The 13,757-nt window shown below is 44.6% G+C and overlaps 1 protein-coding gene across 5 annotated transcripts in view; it reads right to left on the bottom strand.

Moving 5' to 3' along the window:
- CFAP65 (cilia and flagella associated protein 65) overlaps positions 1-13,757 on the bottom strand; it is a 245,362-nt gene that overhangs the window by 116,501 nt on the left and 115,104 nt on the right. For all 5 annotated transcript variants that reach the window (XM_078785710.1, XM_078785714.1, XM_068125878.2 and 2 more), the window contains 3 exons: positions 8,312-8,503; positions 7,979-8,137; positions 5,062-5,205 (listed from right to left, as the gene is read on the bottom strand). In XM_078785710.1, the coding sequence (XP_078641836.1) occupies positions 5,062-5,205; positions 7,979-8,137; positions 8,312-8,503 (495 nt within the window). The remainder of the gene's footprint in view (positions 1-5,061; positions 5,206-7,978; positions 8,138-8,311; positions 8,504-13,757) is intronic.

The raw sequence follows: 13,757 nt of genomic DNA, 5'->3' as shown, positions 1-13,757 counted from the left end.
TTTTGGCCGATGTTGACCTCAAACATACTTGGTGGTTGAATTCTGTGACCAGATAAATATATATATTTTTTGTATACAGAGTCGAGGCTCGTGAAAGAGCTAACATTTATCAAACAAACAAATCAAACAAACAAGCAAACAAAGTATATAAAAAGGGGAGCGGTCGACAAGATGTGGAGAGAAGGGGCGGAAGCACACAAACACAACATTTGAGAGCAGGGACATCGGGAGATGTGTGGAGGCAAAGGGCCTGGGGGGAGGCAGGATAGGTATAAAACGCAAGGACACCAAGGACTTCCAGGAAAGAAGTCAAAAGTCACCTCAAAAAAGTGGATTTGGGGTGAAATTAGCGGGGGTAGAAAAGATCAAGGCTTTGGATTGGGGAAGATAAGAGATGGTGGTGAACAGCCGTTTTAAAGACCTGGAGGGTGGAGTGGGATTGAAGAGAGTGAGGGAGTTTGTTCCAGAGGCGGGAGAAAAGAGGAATGAAGGAGTGAAGGTGAGCAGAGAGTCTTGATTTTGGCAGTTTAACCATAAGAGGGTTGCAGGCAGATCTTGTGCGACCTGCAGGAATATTTGGGGGACAGAGACCACAGAGAGCTGGGGGAGCAAGGCCGGAGAGGAGTCGGTAGAAGACGGAAAGACCACCAACCTGCCTGCGGTGATTAAGTGAAAGGCCCTCGGAGATAGCGTCATCGCGGGAGATTCCAATGATTCTGAACACTTTGGTTTCAACAGCGTGAAGACGAGCTAGGTGTGAGGCAGGAGCACCAGCCCAGAGGGGAGAGCAGTACTCCATTGAGCTGCGGATGAAAGCCTTTTATGTGGTGAGGAGCTCAGGTGTGCCAAGGAAGGACTTCGCACGACGGAGGATGCCCAGTCGGCGACTGGCTTTGGAGGCCAGCTTGGAAATGTGGTTTTCCTAGGAAAGATCATGGCAGATAGTGAGACCCAAAAGCTTGAGTGACAGAACTTCTTGGAGAGGATTATTCAGAAAGTAGATGGGAGGGTTGTCCAGTCGGTCTTTTCGGAGAGACATCGTAAGAGTGTGAGATTTGTCAGGATTGAAAGACATGTTCCACTTGTTTGCCCAGTCTGTGATTTTGTCCGGGTCTGCAGAGAGTGAGGAGGCTGCAGACTGCCGATCTGAGGAATGAGGAATGGAGCGACAGAGAGTAGAGTCATCAGCAAAGAGATAGAGAGGATTTTCAAGAGAGTCAGAGAGATCATTGATGAAGACCAGAAAAAGCACAGGGCCCAGAACACTGCCTTGGGGGAACTCCAGCCTGAACAGGAAGAGAAGATGAGAGAAACCCATTCAGGGCCAGACGTTGACTACGACTAGAGAGGAAGTCCGCCAGCCATGCGTGGAGATTTCCATGGATACCATAGGAGGAGAGTTTGGTGAGCAGAGCGGGGTGCCAGACCGTATCGAAGGCACGTGATATGTCGAGGGAGACAGCTCTAATTTCCTGTTTGGCATTGAGGACCTCCATCCATTGTTGAGACAGCAGAAGCAGCATGTCCAGAGTAGAGTGACCTGGTCTGAAACCAAATTGATGATCAGAGATCAAACCATTGGAGAAGAGGAAAGATTTCATATCCGAAGCAATGATGGAGTCCATGACTTTGCTGATAATTGGGAGAAGGCTGATTGGTCTGTAGTTGCTAGGATCTGTTTTTGCACCTTTTTTGTGCAAAGCGGTGATGTTGGCTGATTTCCAAGCAGATGGCAGTTGACTTTGAGCAAAAGAGAGGGTGAAGAGAACAGAGAGAGGGAGTGAAAGAGCGGAAGAACAGGATTTTAGGACCCGTGGGCTGATGCCGTCAGGTCCAGTTGCAGAATCAGAGTCGAGGGTTGACAGAAACTTTTCCACCTTGTCAGGAGGAAAGGACACAGAGTCCAAGAGCAGCTGGGTACGACTGGGTATGGTGGGTACAGAGAGGGATGGGTTTGGGACACAAGATTTAGAGGCAAACACAGAGTTGAGGCATTCAGCTTTTTCACGTGCGGAGTCAGCTGTGTAGCCGTTTGAGGTAAGGGAGAGGATGGAGGGGGAACAAACACCAGAAACAGATTTGACCAGACGCCACCAGGATTTGGAAGAGGGAGACAGATAAGAGAGTTCGGTCTTGAGAACGGAGAGATTTTGTTTCCTGGCTCTCCTGAGGGTGGGCACACACTTGTTTCGGGCTTTGTGAAAGGAAATGAGATTTCCTTCCGTTGGATTTGCTTTCCAGGAGACGAAGGCAAGTTGTTTCTGGGCAACAGCCTCACCACAAGATTCCGTGTACCATGGACGGGAGGAAGGGTATGACAACTGAAGACGAGATGGGATAAATCTGTGCATGAGAGAGAGCCATTTACTTTGGAAGAATTCCCAGGATGAGTTGATGTCAGAGGTGGTAGAGATGGGAGACCAGTCCAGATGATTGATGGCTGCTTGAAGACCGTGCCAGTTGGCCTGAGTGAAATGCCAGACTCGTCGACGCTGAGCAGGCTCCCTGAGAATGGTCAGAGAGATGTCCACTTTAACGAGCACATGATCAGATGATCCGATTGGAGCAGAAGAAGAGCAGCAGACATTTTCATGGAAGTTAGTCATAACCAAATCCAGAAGAGAAGATGCTCCGTTGACTGAGATCGGGTCGGGAAATTGACAGATTGTACCCACACCCAGCCAACTGGCATGGTGACAATTGAAATCACCACATATGAGGAAGAGAGAGTTGGGATGAGTAGATAGAAGTTGGTCCATATTGTCAGACAGCGAGATGTAGATGGAGTCATCACTGTTTGGTGGATGGTACAACACACATATGAACAAGAGGTGGGAGCGAAGGGGAAGCCGTAGCCAGAGGTATTCCTGGGGGTGAGGTGGAGAGAGTGCAGTGCAGAGCGAGTGAGGAAGAGAGTGTTTGATAAAGATAGCAACCCCACCTCCAGGACGAGGCTCAGGTCATACCGGAGGAGTGAGTAACCTGGGAGAGATACTAAGGAATCAGAGACATCATGAAGGAGGAAAGTTTCTGTTTCAGCAGATCACGTCTGGTTTGACAGAAGCAACCTGTATGGAGAGATCAGTTACGTTTGAACGAAGGCCCCGGATGTTTGAGGTCCATACCGTTAATGAAGAGGAAGGGGGAGCATCGGATACAGAACAGGGGGGAGGAGGGGTAGGGTAAGATGTGGAAGAGGTGGAAGAGGTAGGGAGAGCTGTTGAAGGTGTGTCAGAGATTTCAGAATAGCTCGGAGAAAGGGAAGGATGGGGCGGACAAAAGGTTTGATGGTGATTGGGTGAGGCACAATGAAGTGTTATTTGAGGAGGGGGAAGAGCGAGGCAGAAGGTTGGGGGAGATGGAGGCGAGAGTTGGAAGGGGGAAGAAGCGGGGAGGACGCTTTGAGGAGGGGGAGTGAGAGGGGGGAAATTGAGAAGAAATGAGGGTGTGGAGATTTGAAGGGGAGGGGCGAGGAGGGAGTTTGAGAGGGAAGGGACAAGGGGAGGGATTTGAAAGGGATGGGATATGGGGGAGATTTGGAGGGGGGGGTGAGGGAGGAGTCTAGGAGGGGAGGGGTGAGGGGGAGTCTTGGAGGGGAGGGGTGAGGGGGTAGTTTAGGAGGGAGGGAGCAAGGGGGGAGATTTGAAAGGGATGGGTGATGGGGAGGATTAGGAGGGGAGGGGAAAGGGGGAAGATTTGAAAGGGATGGGTGATGGGGAACATTTGGAGGGGAGGGGTGATGGGGAAGATTTGGAGGGGAGGGGTTATGGGGAAGATTTGGAGGGGAGGGGTGAGATTTGATTTTTGAAAGTGTACGATTAATGGGAAACGAACATTTATTGCAAAATGAGTTTCTTGTGACCTTCGAGTTAAAAATACGTTTAAGGACGCTGGATGGAGGATGGAGTGCAGGAGAGTTTAGTGAATGTAGAAAAAAGGCACTATAGGAGATGGAATTTTTTTTTGGGATGAATAGATTTGGTGAGCAAGTCAAAAGCAGCCTTTTAAAGAAGAAGAAAAAGGTGTTATAATATATGACGGAATACAGATCTTGAAGGGAAAGTGTAAACATTGAAGGTTAATAACAGTGAAAACTATCTGGGGAAATGGGGGAGAAACACGTGGTCGAAGAACGAACGAACGAATAAGAATGAATAAACGAATGAGAACAAGGAATAAGAACAGAGAAGGAAATGTTTTTTTTAGTTTTTTTTTAGTTGAGATTTACACAAGGAAGTAGGCTATGGGGTGAAAAGACTGGGAAAACAGAGAACGAAAGTTATTGGAGCACAAACGGTGGACCGCTGAGAGAAAAACAAAGCCTCAAGGTTGTACAGTGTACAAGGCCTCAAGACACAACACGAATTAACACGATTTTCAATACAGGTATGAAATATTTGCACCGAAAATCTTCCTCGGGACACAATATACATACACACACCATAAAATAAATACAGTTATAACGAAAATACAAATGGGAACAATTACTTAACTTCGATTTCGATGGAGAGCATGGAGAGCTGCGAATAAACGAAACCTCGCCGGCAAGCCCGCTTTCTTGAGGTCTTGCAAGTCCTCTTCCTCTTCAAATTTCTTGCAAGTCCTCTTCCTCTTCAAATATGCAAGTCCTCTTCAAATTTCAAGTTAATTGGATAAAAATTGAGGATTTTAGAAATTTGGCCTATGTTGACCTTTTGGCCTATGTTGACCTCAAAATAGTTGGTGGTTGAATTCAGTGACCAGATATGCAAGTCCTTGTCAAATTTCAAGCTTACCGGATGAAAATTGGATTTCGGATTTTAGAAATTTGACAAAGTCGGTGACCTTTAGCCTATGTTGACCTATTAACCTTTTTACCCCAAAAACAATAGGCTTCTTGCTTATGACAAACTACCATTTGGTGAAGTTTAGTGAAGATCGGTTGACAATTGTGACCTGTAGGCGACTGACATACAGACAGACAAATAGACAGATGCACAAGACCAACCAATATACTAGAAAAATCTTCGGTTTTCGCAAGTAACAAAGAAACTATTCACGATTCTTGCAGGTGAACTTGACCTTTTTCATCAGGGCGTGTGTGGCTCTCCAGGAGAACATGATGTGCTTGTGTGGGGAAGGGTTTCTCAGGAAGATGATTCGACGGACTCTTCCATGAAGCAGCACGTGTCCAAAATCGATGAATTCAGGTGACATTTGCAGCAGCTGTACAAAGGAGGGGAATATACAGATGGATGTAGGAAAGTCCCACATGCCACTCAAGCTTCATGATTGAGGTACAGTTTGTCTAGGAAAAGCTTAAAAATCCAAAACATTTCATTTAAATATTGTTTTCCTAAAAAACATATATCCAAAAAAAACAACTTTTGAAGTTATAATTGTGATATTGTCCGATCGAGATCGACCCGATGATGATGATGATGATGAATTGCGATTTATACTACACTACATTTGAATCTCCTCACTAAATGTAGATCAACATGTTTCTCAATGGAGCCACGATGGGTCGTCTCAAAAAATGGATTACCTGGATTATCAAGCTTTTGCAGGACACTACTCAACCGGTATTGTAGTCGAGTCCACCTGGTTCGAGTCCAAGCTGTCCGAGTCAAAGTCCAAGTCCAAGTGCTGCGGTCTGAATCAGAGTCGCTCCAACAGTCCCGAGCCCAAGTCGAAATCCAAGCCCAAGCTGTCCGAGTCCAAGCTGACCATCCGAGTCCAAGCTGTCCGAGTCCAAGCTGTCCGAGTCCAAGCTGTCCGAGTCCAAGCTGTCCGAGTCCAAGTGCCCATCCGAGTCCAAGCTGTCCGAGTCCAAGCTGTCCGTGTCCAAGCTGTCCGAGTCCAAGTGCCCATCCGAGTCCAAGCTGTCCGAGTCCAGGCTGACCATCCGAGTCCAAGCTGTCCGTGTCCAAGCTGTCCGAGTCCAAGTGCCCATCCGAGTCCAAGCTGTCCGAGTCCAGGCTGACCATCCGAGTCCAAGCTGTCCGTGTCCAAGCTGTCCGAGTCCAAGTCCGAATCCAAGTCCAGTCCAAGCTGTCCGAGTCCAAGTGCGAATCCAAGTCCAAGCTGTCCGAGTCCTGTACTGAACGTATATGGGAAAGTGGCGAAAAAGTGAATTTAATTGTGTTTATGTATTTACATTGTACAATTTCATGCGACCACTTGTTCTTCTCAGCAACGTCCCCTCTACACTGTGGTGTCATTAAAATTAGAATTCAACGTCGATAAAACCTACATAATAATAAATAACGACAAAAAATGAAATGACAAGAGTTTGATTTACGGAACCTTGATATAGTATAAGGCTTTGTTCGGCAATTTTAAAATGAATGAATGAATGAATGAATGAATGATCGTTTAAAGGCCATTTTCCCCGCGAGAGCGGGGGTTAGCCTTGCGGGCCCCATGACAATCATGGTTCCCTGTTTGAGGCAATGTTTTTATGGCCGGATGCCCTTCCTGACGCCATATTATTATGACGCCAATCATGACGTCATGATTCCTGATTTATTTAAAATAAATTAATTAATTAAATTAAACATAAACTTTCGGCTATGGACAATTTCAACAGAAACTAGAGGTCCCAGGGAACCTGAACTCAACTGGTCTATATCAATATGGGTAGAATATGCATAATAGAACCACAAACTATATAGTTTATATGTGCTAAAGAGGTACAGTAACGTTGAAGGTATCTCATGTTTAAACAGGAAACTAGAAAAAATGTAGTTTTAAGTGAGGCATGAAAAGTAAAACTACAATTACTTTTCTCAGATTTCAGACTTTAATTTCTTTAGAAAGACTTGGTCAAACAATATTTCAATATGGCCGCCCTGCCACGCCCATTTTTGGGCATGCAACGCCCAAATGCAATCCCAAACTAGTCTATGTCTTAAAGATGCTGCACAACAAGTTTCATCAGATTCGATCAATATTTGTGACTTTTAGAGCATAGACGTCGAATTGTTTACAGACGACAGACAGACAGACAGACAGACGACGGACACTGGGTGTCGACAAAAACTCAGCTGGACACAGTCCAGTTGAGTTAATAAAGGCACCTCATTTTAAGTGCTTTATAGTCAACAAACGTTACATTTTGGTAACAGGAGAGATGGGAGACCTGCATATTAACCGTAATAGCTAATAAAAAACGACATCTCAGTGCGTCCAAGGGATTCAACGGAAAAAGCTTTGAAAACATTGAAGCAAGTTGTCCAATATTACGCACCGCTTTAAAAGAAAATGATAAAAATATCATTGGATCAAACACAAAAGAGACAAATTATTATATTTTTGCAAAGAGAAGACAAATGTGATCTTAGATGTTAACTTTCATCTTTCTGTGAGAGTCAATAAAGAAATGTGACTTCCAAGTATTACGTCACAAAAAAATGAAATAAACCTTGCAGGGAGATTAGCAACTTGCCAGGAGCAGATTCGACAAAATATTGGATTTACAGATTAATTTTTATTTTTAAGGCATTTTTGGGTTACTTTCTGTCGAGGAAACGGATTCTGACCATATTCACAAGATTCGGTGGCTTATTTAATCCGAAAATCGTGTTTACAATCATGAATCTTGCTCCTTATTTTTGATCCAATTCGTTTTTTGTCGTGCAGGAACTTCCGACGACTTCCTGTAATCATATCAATCCCCTTCACAATGTGATGTGATTTGTTTTGAAATCACATGTGGAATTATGTAACCTTATCCCTAACGAGTCTTGAACCCCAGCTAAAATAAAAGCCAAGTCCAGGCTGGTTGTCCACACTGCATTCATTTGTCCCCAAGCCTATTCTCCAAAATGTGGAATATTTTCCTTGTTTGCGTGTCTCCTTGTCCATGTCCATCGCTGCCCCACTCCACACCCTTTAGTGGTTTATAAGCCTCGCCACCCTTTATCATTTCACTCCTTCACTTGAGCGTAGACCCTTCTATAAAAAAACAAAAATCGTAGCCGGCATACAGCAATACCTGGCAAGGATGCATCTGCACTCGAGCCGTCGGTTTCGCTGTTGCTGCCTCCATGTACACCCGAGTCTCCATATCTGCCAGGATTTTGTCATCGTAGCCGACACAACAAAGGCTGATATTGACAGCATCCACACCTTCCACGCATACTTTAACATCAACCTGGTAGGAGCCATGTCATAACGAGTAGATGGGGTGGGTAGTGATGAATAAGTGCCTTGTCTTCAGGTTTCAAATCACAAATTGCAACCAAACAAGTAAGAGAGAGACAGGTCAGGCATTCATTTAAAAACAGCAAATCTGATGGAGTTGTGTGTGTGAATGAGTGAGTGGTACCAAATAGGTTTTAGGTTCAAGGGGTGAGAACAACCACTGGAGTAAGAAACTGGATGTGCCTGGGATTTGTCCACGTGGGGTGAGGCACTCCAGCACAGCATGTGAAAAGTTGTTCTCCTGAAGCTCGAAAAGCACGTCGGTTTGTATCTCAAAGGACAGGGGCAGTGTCCCCCTGTTATGTATCTCGCAAAACTGGAAAAGAATATGGATGGTAAACAAGGCCATGCAAATTGATCTACAAATCTAAGAGTTATGTATATTAACCAACAAACTAATTTTGACTATTGTCTTTCATCAACCACGTGAGTGAAGTTGCTTTGCTTCCACTATTGTGAATTACATGATCTCTTTTGGGTGCTCTGGAGTCATTCCATTGTCATGCTTTGTGGAGTCATTCCATTGTCATGCTTTGTGGAGTCATTCCATTGTCATGCTTTGTGGAGTCATTCCATTGTCATGCTTTGTGGAGTCATTCCATTGTCATGCTTTGTGGAGTCATTCCATTGTCATGCTTTGTGGAGTCATTCCATTGTCATGCTTTGTGGAGTCATTCCATTGTCGTGCTTTGTGTAGTCATTCCATTGTCGTGCTTTGTGGAGTCATTCCATTGCCATGCCTTGTGGGGGTCATTCCATTGTCATGCTTTGTGGAGTCATTCCATTGTCATGCTTTGTGGAGTCATTCCATTGTCATGCTTTGTGGAGTCATTCCATTGTCATGCTTTGTGGAGTCATTCCATTGTCATGCTTTGTGGAGTCATTCCATTGTCATGCTTTGTGGAGTCATTCCATTGTCATGCTTTGTGGAGTCATTCCATTGTCATGCTTTGTGGAGTCATTCCATTGTCATGCTTTGTGGAGTCATTCCATTGTCATGCTTTGTGGAGTCATTCCATTGCCATGCCTTGTGGGGGTCATTCCATTGTCATGCTTTGTGGAGTCATTCCATTGTCATGCTTTGTGGAGTCATTCCATTGTCATGCTTTGTGAAGTCATTCCATTGTCATGCATGATGGAGTCATTGCAATGTCATGCATGATGGAGTCATTCCAATGTCATGCTTTGTGGAGTCATTCCAATGTCATGCATTATGGAGTCATACCATTGTCATGCAATGTGGAGTCATACCATTGTCATGCTTTGTATAGTCATTCCATTGTCATGCTTTGTGGGGTCATTCCATTGTCATGCTTTGTGGAGTCATTCCATTGTCATGCTTTGTGGAGTCATTCCATTGTCATGTTTTGTGAAGTCATTCCAATGTCATGCATAATGGAGTCATACCATTGTCATGCAATGTGGAGTCATACAATTGTCATGCTTTGTGGAGTCATTCCATTTTCATGCCTTGTGGGGTCATTCCATTGTCATGCTTTGTGGAGTCATTCCAATGTCATGCATGATGGAGTCATACCATTGTCATGCAATGTGGAGTCATACCATTGTCATGCTTTGTGGAGTCATTCCATTGTCATGCTTTGTGGAGTCATTCCATTGTCATGCTTTGTGGAGTCATTCCAATGTCATGCTTTGTGGAGTCATTCCATTGTCATGCTTTGTGGAATCATTCCAATGTCATGCATGATGGAGTCATTCCATTGTCATGCTTTGTGGTCATTCCATTGTATTGTTTCGTGGAGTCATTCCATTGTCATGCTTTGTGGAGTCATTCCATTGTCATGCTTTGTGGAGTCATTCCATTGTCATGCTTTGTGGAGTCATTCCATTGTCATGCTTGTGGAGTCATTCCATTGTCATGCTTGTGGAGTCATTCCATTGTCATGCTTTGTGGAGTCATTCCATTGTCATGCTTTGTGGAGTCATTCCATTGTCATGCTTTGTGGAGTCATTCCATTGTCATGCTTTGTGGAGTCATTCGATTGTCATGCTTTGTGGAGTCATTCCATTGTCATGCTTTGTGGAGTCATTCCATTGTCATGCTTTGTGGAGTCATTGCATTGTGGAGTCATTCCCTTGTCATGTTTTGTGGAGTCATTCCATTGTCATGCTTTGTGGAGTCATTCCATTGCCATGCTTTGTGGAGTCATTCCATTGTCATGCATTGTGGTATGATACCAAGTCTGTTGCGTCATACACGTAATGATAAGAACTAAGTTAGCCTGTTATTGGTTGTGCCCCGGGCCCTGTGACGGTTCCCAAAAGAGTGCTGGAGTAGGGTGGGGAGTTCACTCAATAGTAGCATTGTAGTTACAGACTTGAATGAGGATGCACTCTTTAGATTGTTGTTGTGCTGGCACTGTAAAAAACCACCGTTTAGAGGCCATTTTTCCCCGCAAAGCGGGGGTTGGCCTTTTCGGGGACCGTGGTAGTTGTTGTTTTTTGGTCCCCTTTTTGAAGCAATGTTTTACGGCCGGATGCCCTTCCTGACGCCAACCCTTTTTGCCGCCTTCAACGACAAACAGGGAATTACCAGTGAACTGGTACTCAATTAGCCGACCTCGGAAGGATGATAGGCTGAGTCAACCCCCCTGGCATTGACTCAGCCTGTCATCCTTCACATCATCACATTATGTCTTGCATTATTATGAGCCTAGCATTATGAGCCTGGCATTCACATTATGTCATCAGCATAAACGCAAGTGGAATACAAAAGATATTACGTAATTTGGGATATCATTCATTTTGTTGGAGAGAGCCAGCCAGTCCTGTTAGTTGTATCACACTGCTACATCTGAAATAAAGTACAATCTCTCGAGTTTGATGTCGACATCAACTGAAGTTACAAGTTGGAGTATATGATGTTTCCTCAATCCAATACTATCGATATTGGCAGAGAGAATCTGCAAGTGTGACAACCAGAACATGCATGAATTAAAGAATGCACATGAACGATCACGACGAAACAGCGCATGTTGTTTGCTCTGATTCACAGGAGCTTCCATGTAAAAGCCGGAAGTGAAACGAGGATTCGCAATGATGTTATTCCTATCTGTCATCTGTAGAAGAAGAAGAAGAAGAAGAAGAACCACCTTCAGAGGCCATTTCCCCCCACAGAATAGGGGTCATCTCTGTATCATATCTGTCATATCTGTCATCTGTAGAACCTCCATTTTTATCCTGTTCAGTCATGCTTTTCTATTTACGCTTTAAAGTCCATGCTATGCACTACAGTCTACACATACATACAGTTGTCGCCATAAGTATTGGAACAGTGAAGTCAAATTTGTAATTATTGATATATACTCAAGAAATTTGCATTTGAGATCAAAAGATGAAGATGTGACAAGAGCACAGGTGAGTTTATATTTCTTGGTATTTCTACACATACATATTTTACCTTTGTAGAACAATAGCACTTTTTATGTGATGTCGACATCATGAGGAAACAGCGCATGTGGAGTCATTGTAACTCCACAAATAGCCCCCCACATTTTACATATCAATATATTTTCATTAGTAATGTAAATATATTCTACAAATTCTTCGACAAATGTCAGAAAATTAATTTAAAATACTACAAATTTCAGAAAATTCTACATATTCTATAAATTTCAGAAAATTCTACAAATCTTACTCTAATTAATCAAATGTCCGTCCGTCTGTTCGAAGGTACCGCAAAAACGGCTCAACCAATCGCAAAGATATTTTGGGTGGGTAATCCTGGGACCCCTAGGAGTAAAATAGGCTATATTGTTTTTTTTTCAAGTTTTCCAATTTTTCCAAACACGATGGAATAATATTTACCGATATGAACAGTGATGTGGCTTTTGTTGAAATTCTACAAATACTGTTTATTCTATGTACCAGGAGAGAGAAGATCGACTCCTGACGAACTCTTCCTATATAAACGTGCGGCTCCGAAGTAACATGGCAGCGTGTGCAAAGCGACTGAGAAACAGGTGTAGCGGCCGCTTCCGTGTTACAGATTCGGCGCGCACTCTTCACACATAAACGTGCGACTGAGAAAGACGTGTAGCGGCCGCTTCCGTTTTGCAGAATTCAATCTTTTTTCAAAATGGACGCCATGTACTGTTTATATTTTGATGATTTGCGTGTGATATGATTCAACGGATGTTTATATGACTCGTTTTAAATTTTTAAAAAGCCTTCAATTTCTGATATTTTGCCTTTTCATTTGGGCCTCCAATTGAAGCCCCGCCCATAGGGCGGGTACCGTTGCTAGGTCTACAAATTTCAGAAAAGTAATTAAAAATACAAAACGAGAATATTGTTATGTCAGGTGGGGTAGCAATATCTAGAGCCAGATAGATCTGAATAGGGAACGTGCTTCGTCTGTCGCGGTAAGGAATCCACTTGTAATAAGTTCTGTCTGTTTAGGCGGTTTGTCGGTTAAGAAGTATACCTGTGGACATACCAGGATGTTTGTGTGTTAGATAGAGTAGGGATTAAAGATAAGAGCCCCTGTGTGTCAAACCTGGTAGCCAAACCTTTGTCCCTTATGGCAATGCACACCTGTAGACACTTAGTTAGGTCCTTAGCGTAACATTAAATAATTCCCTTCCCTGACAAGGACTTCGGAAGAGATCAGACAAGGAAACCAGTTTGGGGCACCGCCGATGATGGCCGCCGCCAACTACACCTCCGGCAGGCCGGGGAACATCGAGTAGCACGTGCTATGACCACGCTACACGCAACGAGCTATCACCACGCTACGGTCCTGTGATTGGTCAGCGCGCTAGGCACGAACCTCCAGCCAACGAGTGCGAGAGGCGCGAAGCTGGAAGGTTCGGTGGAAGTCGCTGGTTGGTAGCGCGCCAAGGCTGACATCACCGGCAAGGTTATATCAGCGTGCGCCGAGCGACATTTGAAAGAGAGCACATCCGGTTCTTATTTACGCAACCCTTCCTCTTGGACATCCGGCACTTCGTCTTGCGCAGCACGCTCTATTCGTCTTGGCAGACCGATCGTGAGTGGAGATCGAACTTGTATGGAGATCGCTGGCGGTGCTTTGGGCCGCGTGGTGCTTGTGGGGTGTTGGACGCGTGGTGCTCAGTGCTTTGGAGCTTGGTGCACGGACCTCGTGAGCGGCGGGAGGCTTGGAGCGGGGCCTGGTGGCGCGCGAGCGGGGCCGAGTTACACTGCAAGACGAGGGACCAATAAGGCCGCACGCACCATTTTACACGACTAGACAATTCTTTTCCTTTAATCCATTCCCCTGTTTGTATTTGAGGTCTGGTGTGTGGGATCCCGATTTAGTTTATTTTATTACCGTCACGTTCTTTGTATCGGGTTCCGTGGAATAAATCTCTATTTTTGTACATTTTACTTTTGTTGTTCGTGAGTTCATTAATTTCCCTGCAGGATCGAAGCTGCCGTCGGTTCACCAAAAGGTAAGCGCTTTTGCCGCAGCTTCCCACTTTCCTTCTTCCTCCCGCGTTTGGTAGTAAAATCCGTGTTTGGTCGTCGCCTCCATTAAAGCCGTTCTGGTCTTCCGCGGTCCCTGGTATTAACCGTAGGGATTCACA

The sequence above is a fragment of the Myxine glutinosa genome, chromosome 10 (assembly GCF_964187855.1).
Source record: "Myxine glutinosa chromosome 10, kmMyxGlut1.1, whole genome shotgun sequence".
NCBI classification, from domain to species: domain Eukaryota; kingdom Metazoa; phylum Chordata; class Myxini; order Myxiniformes; family Myxinidae; genus Myxine; species Myxine glutinosa.
Note: the sequence above shows the minus strand (reverse complement) of the source record. Positions and strands in the feature narration are given on the sequence as shown.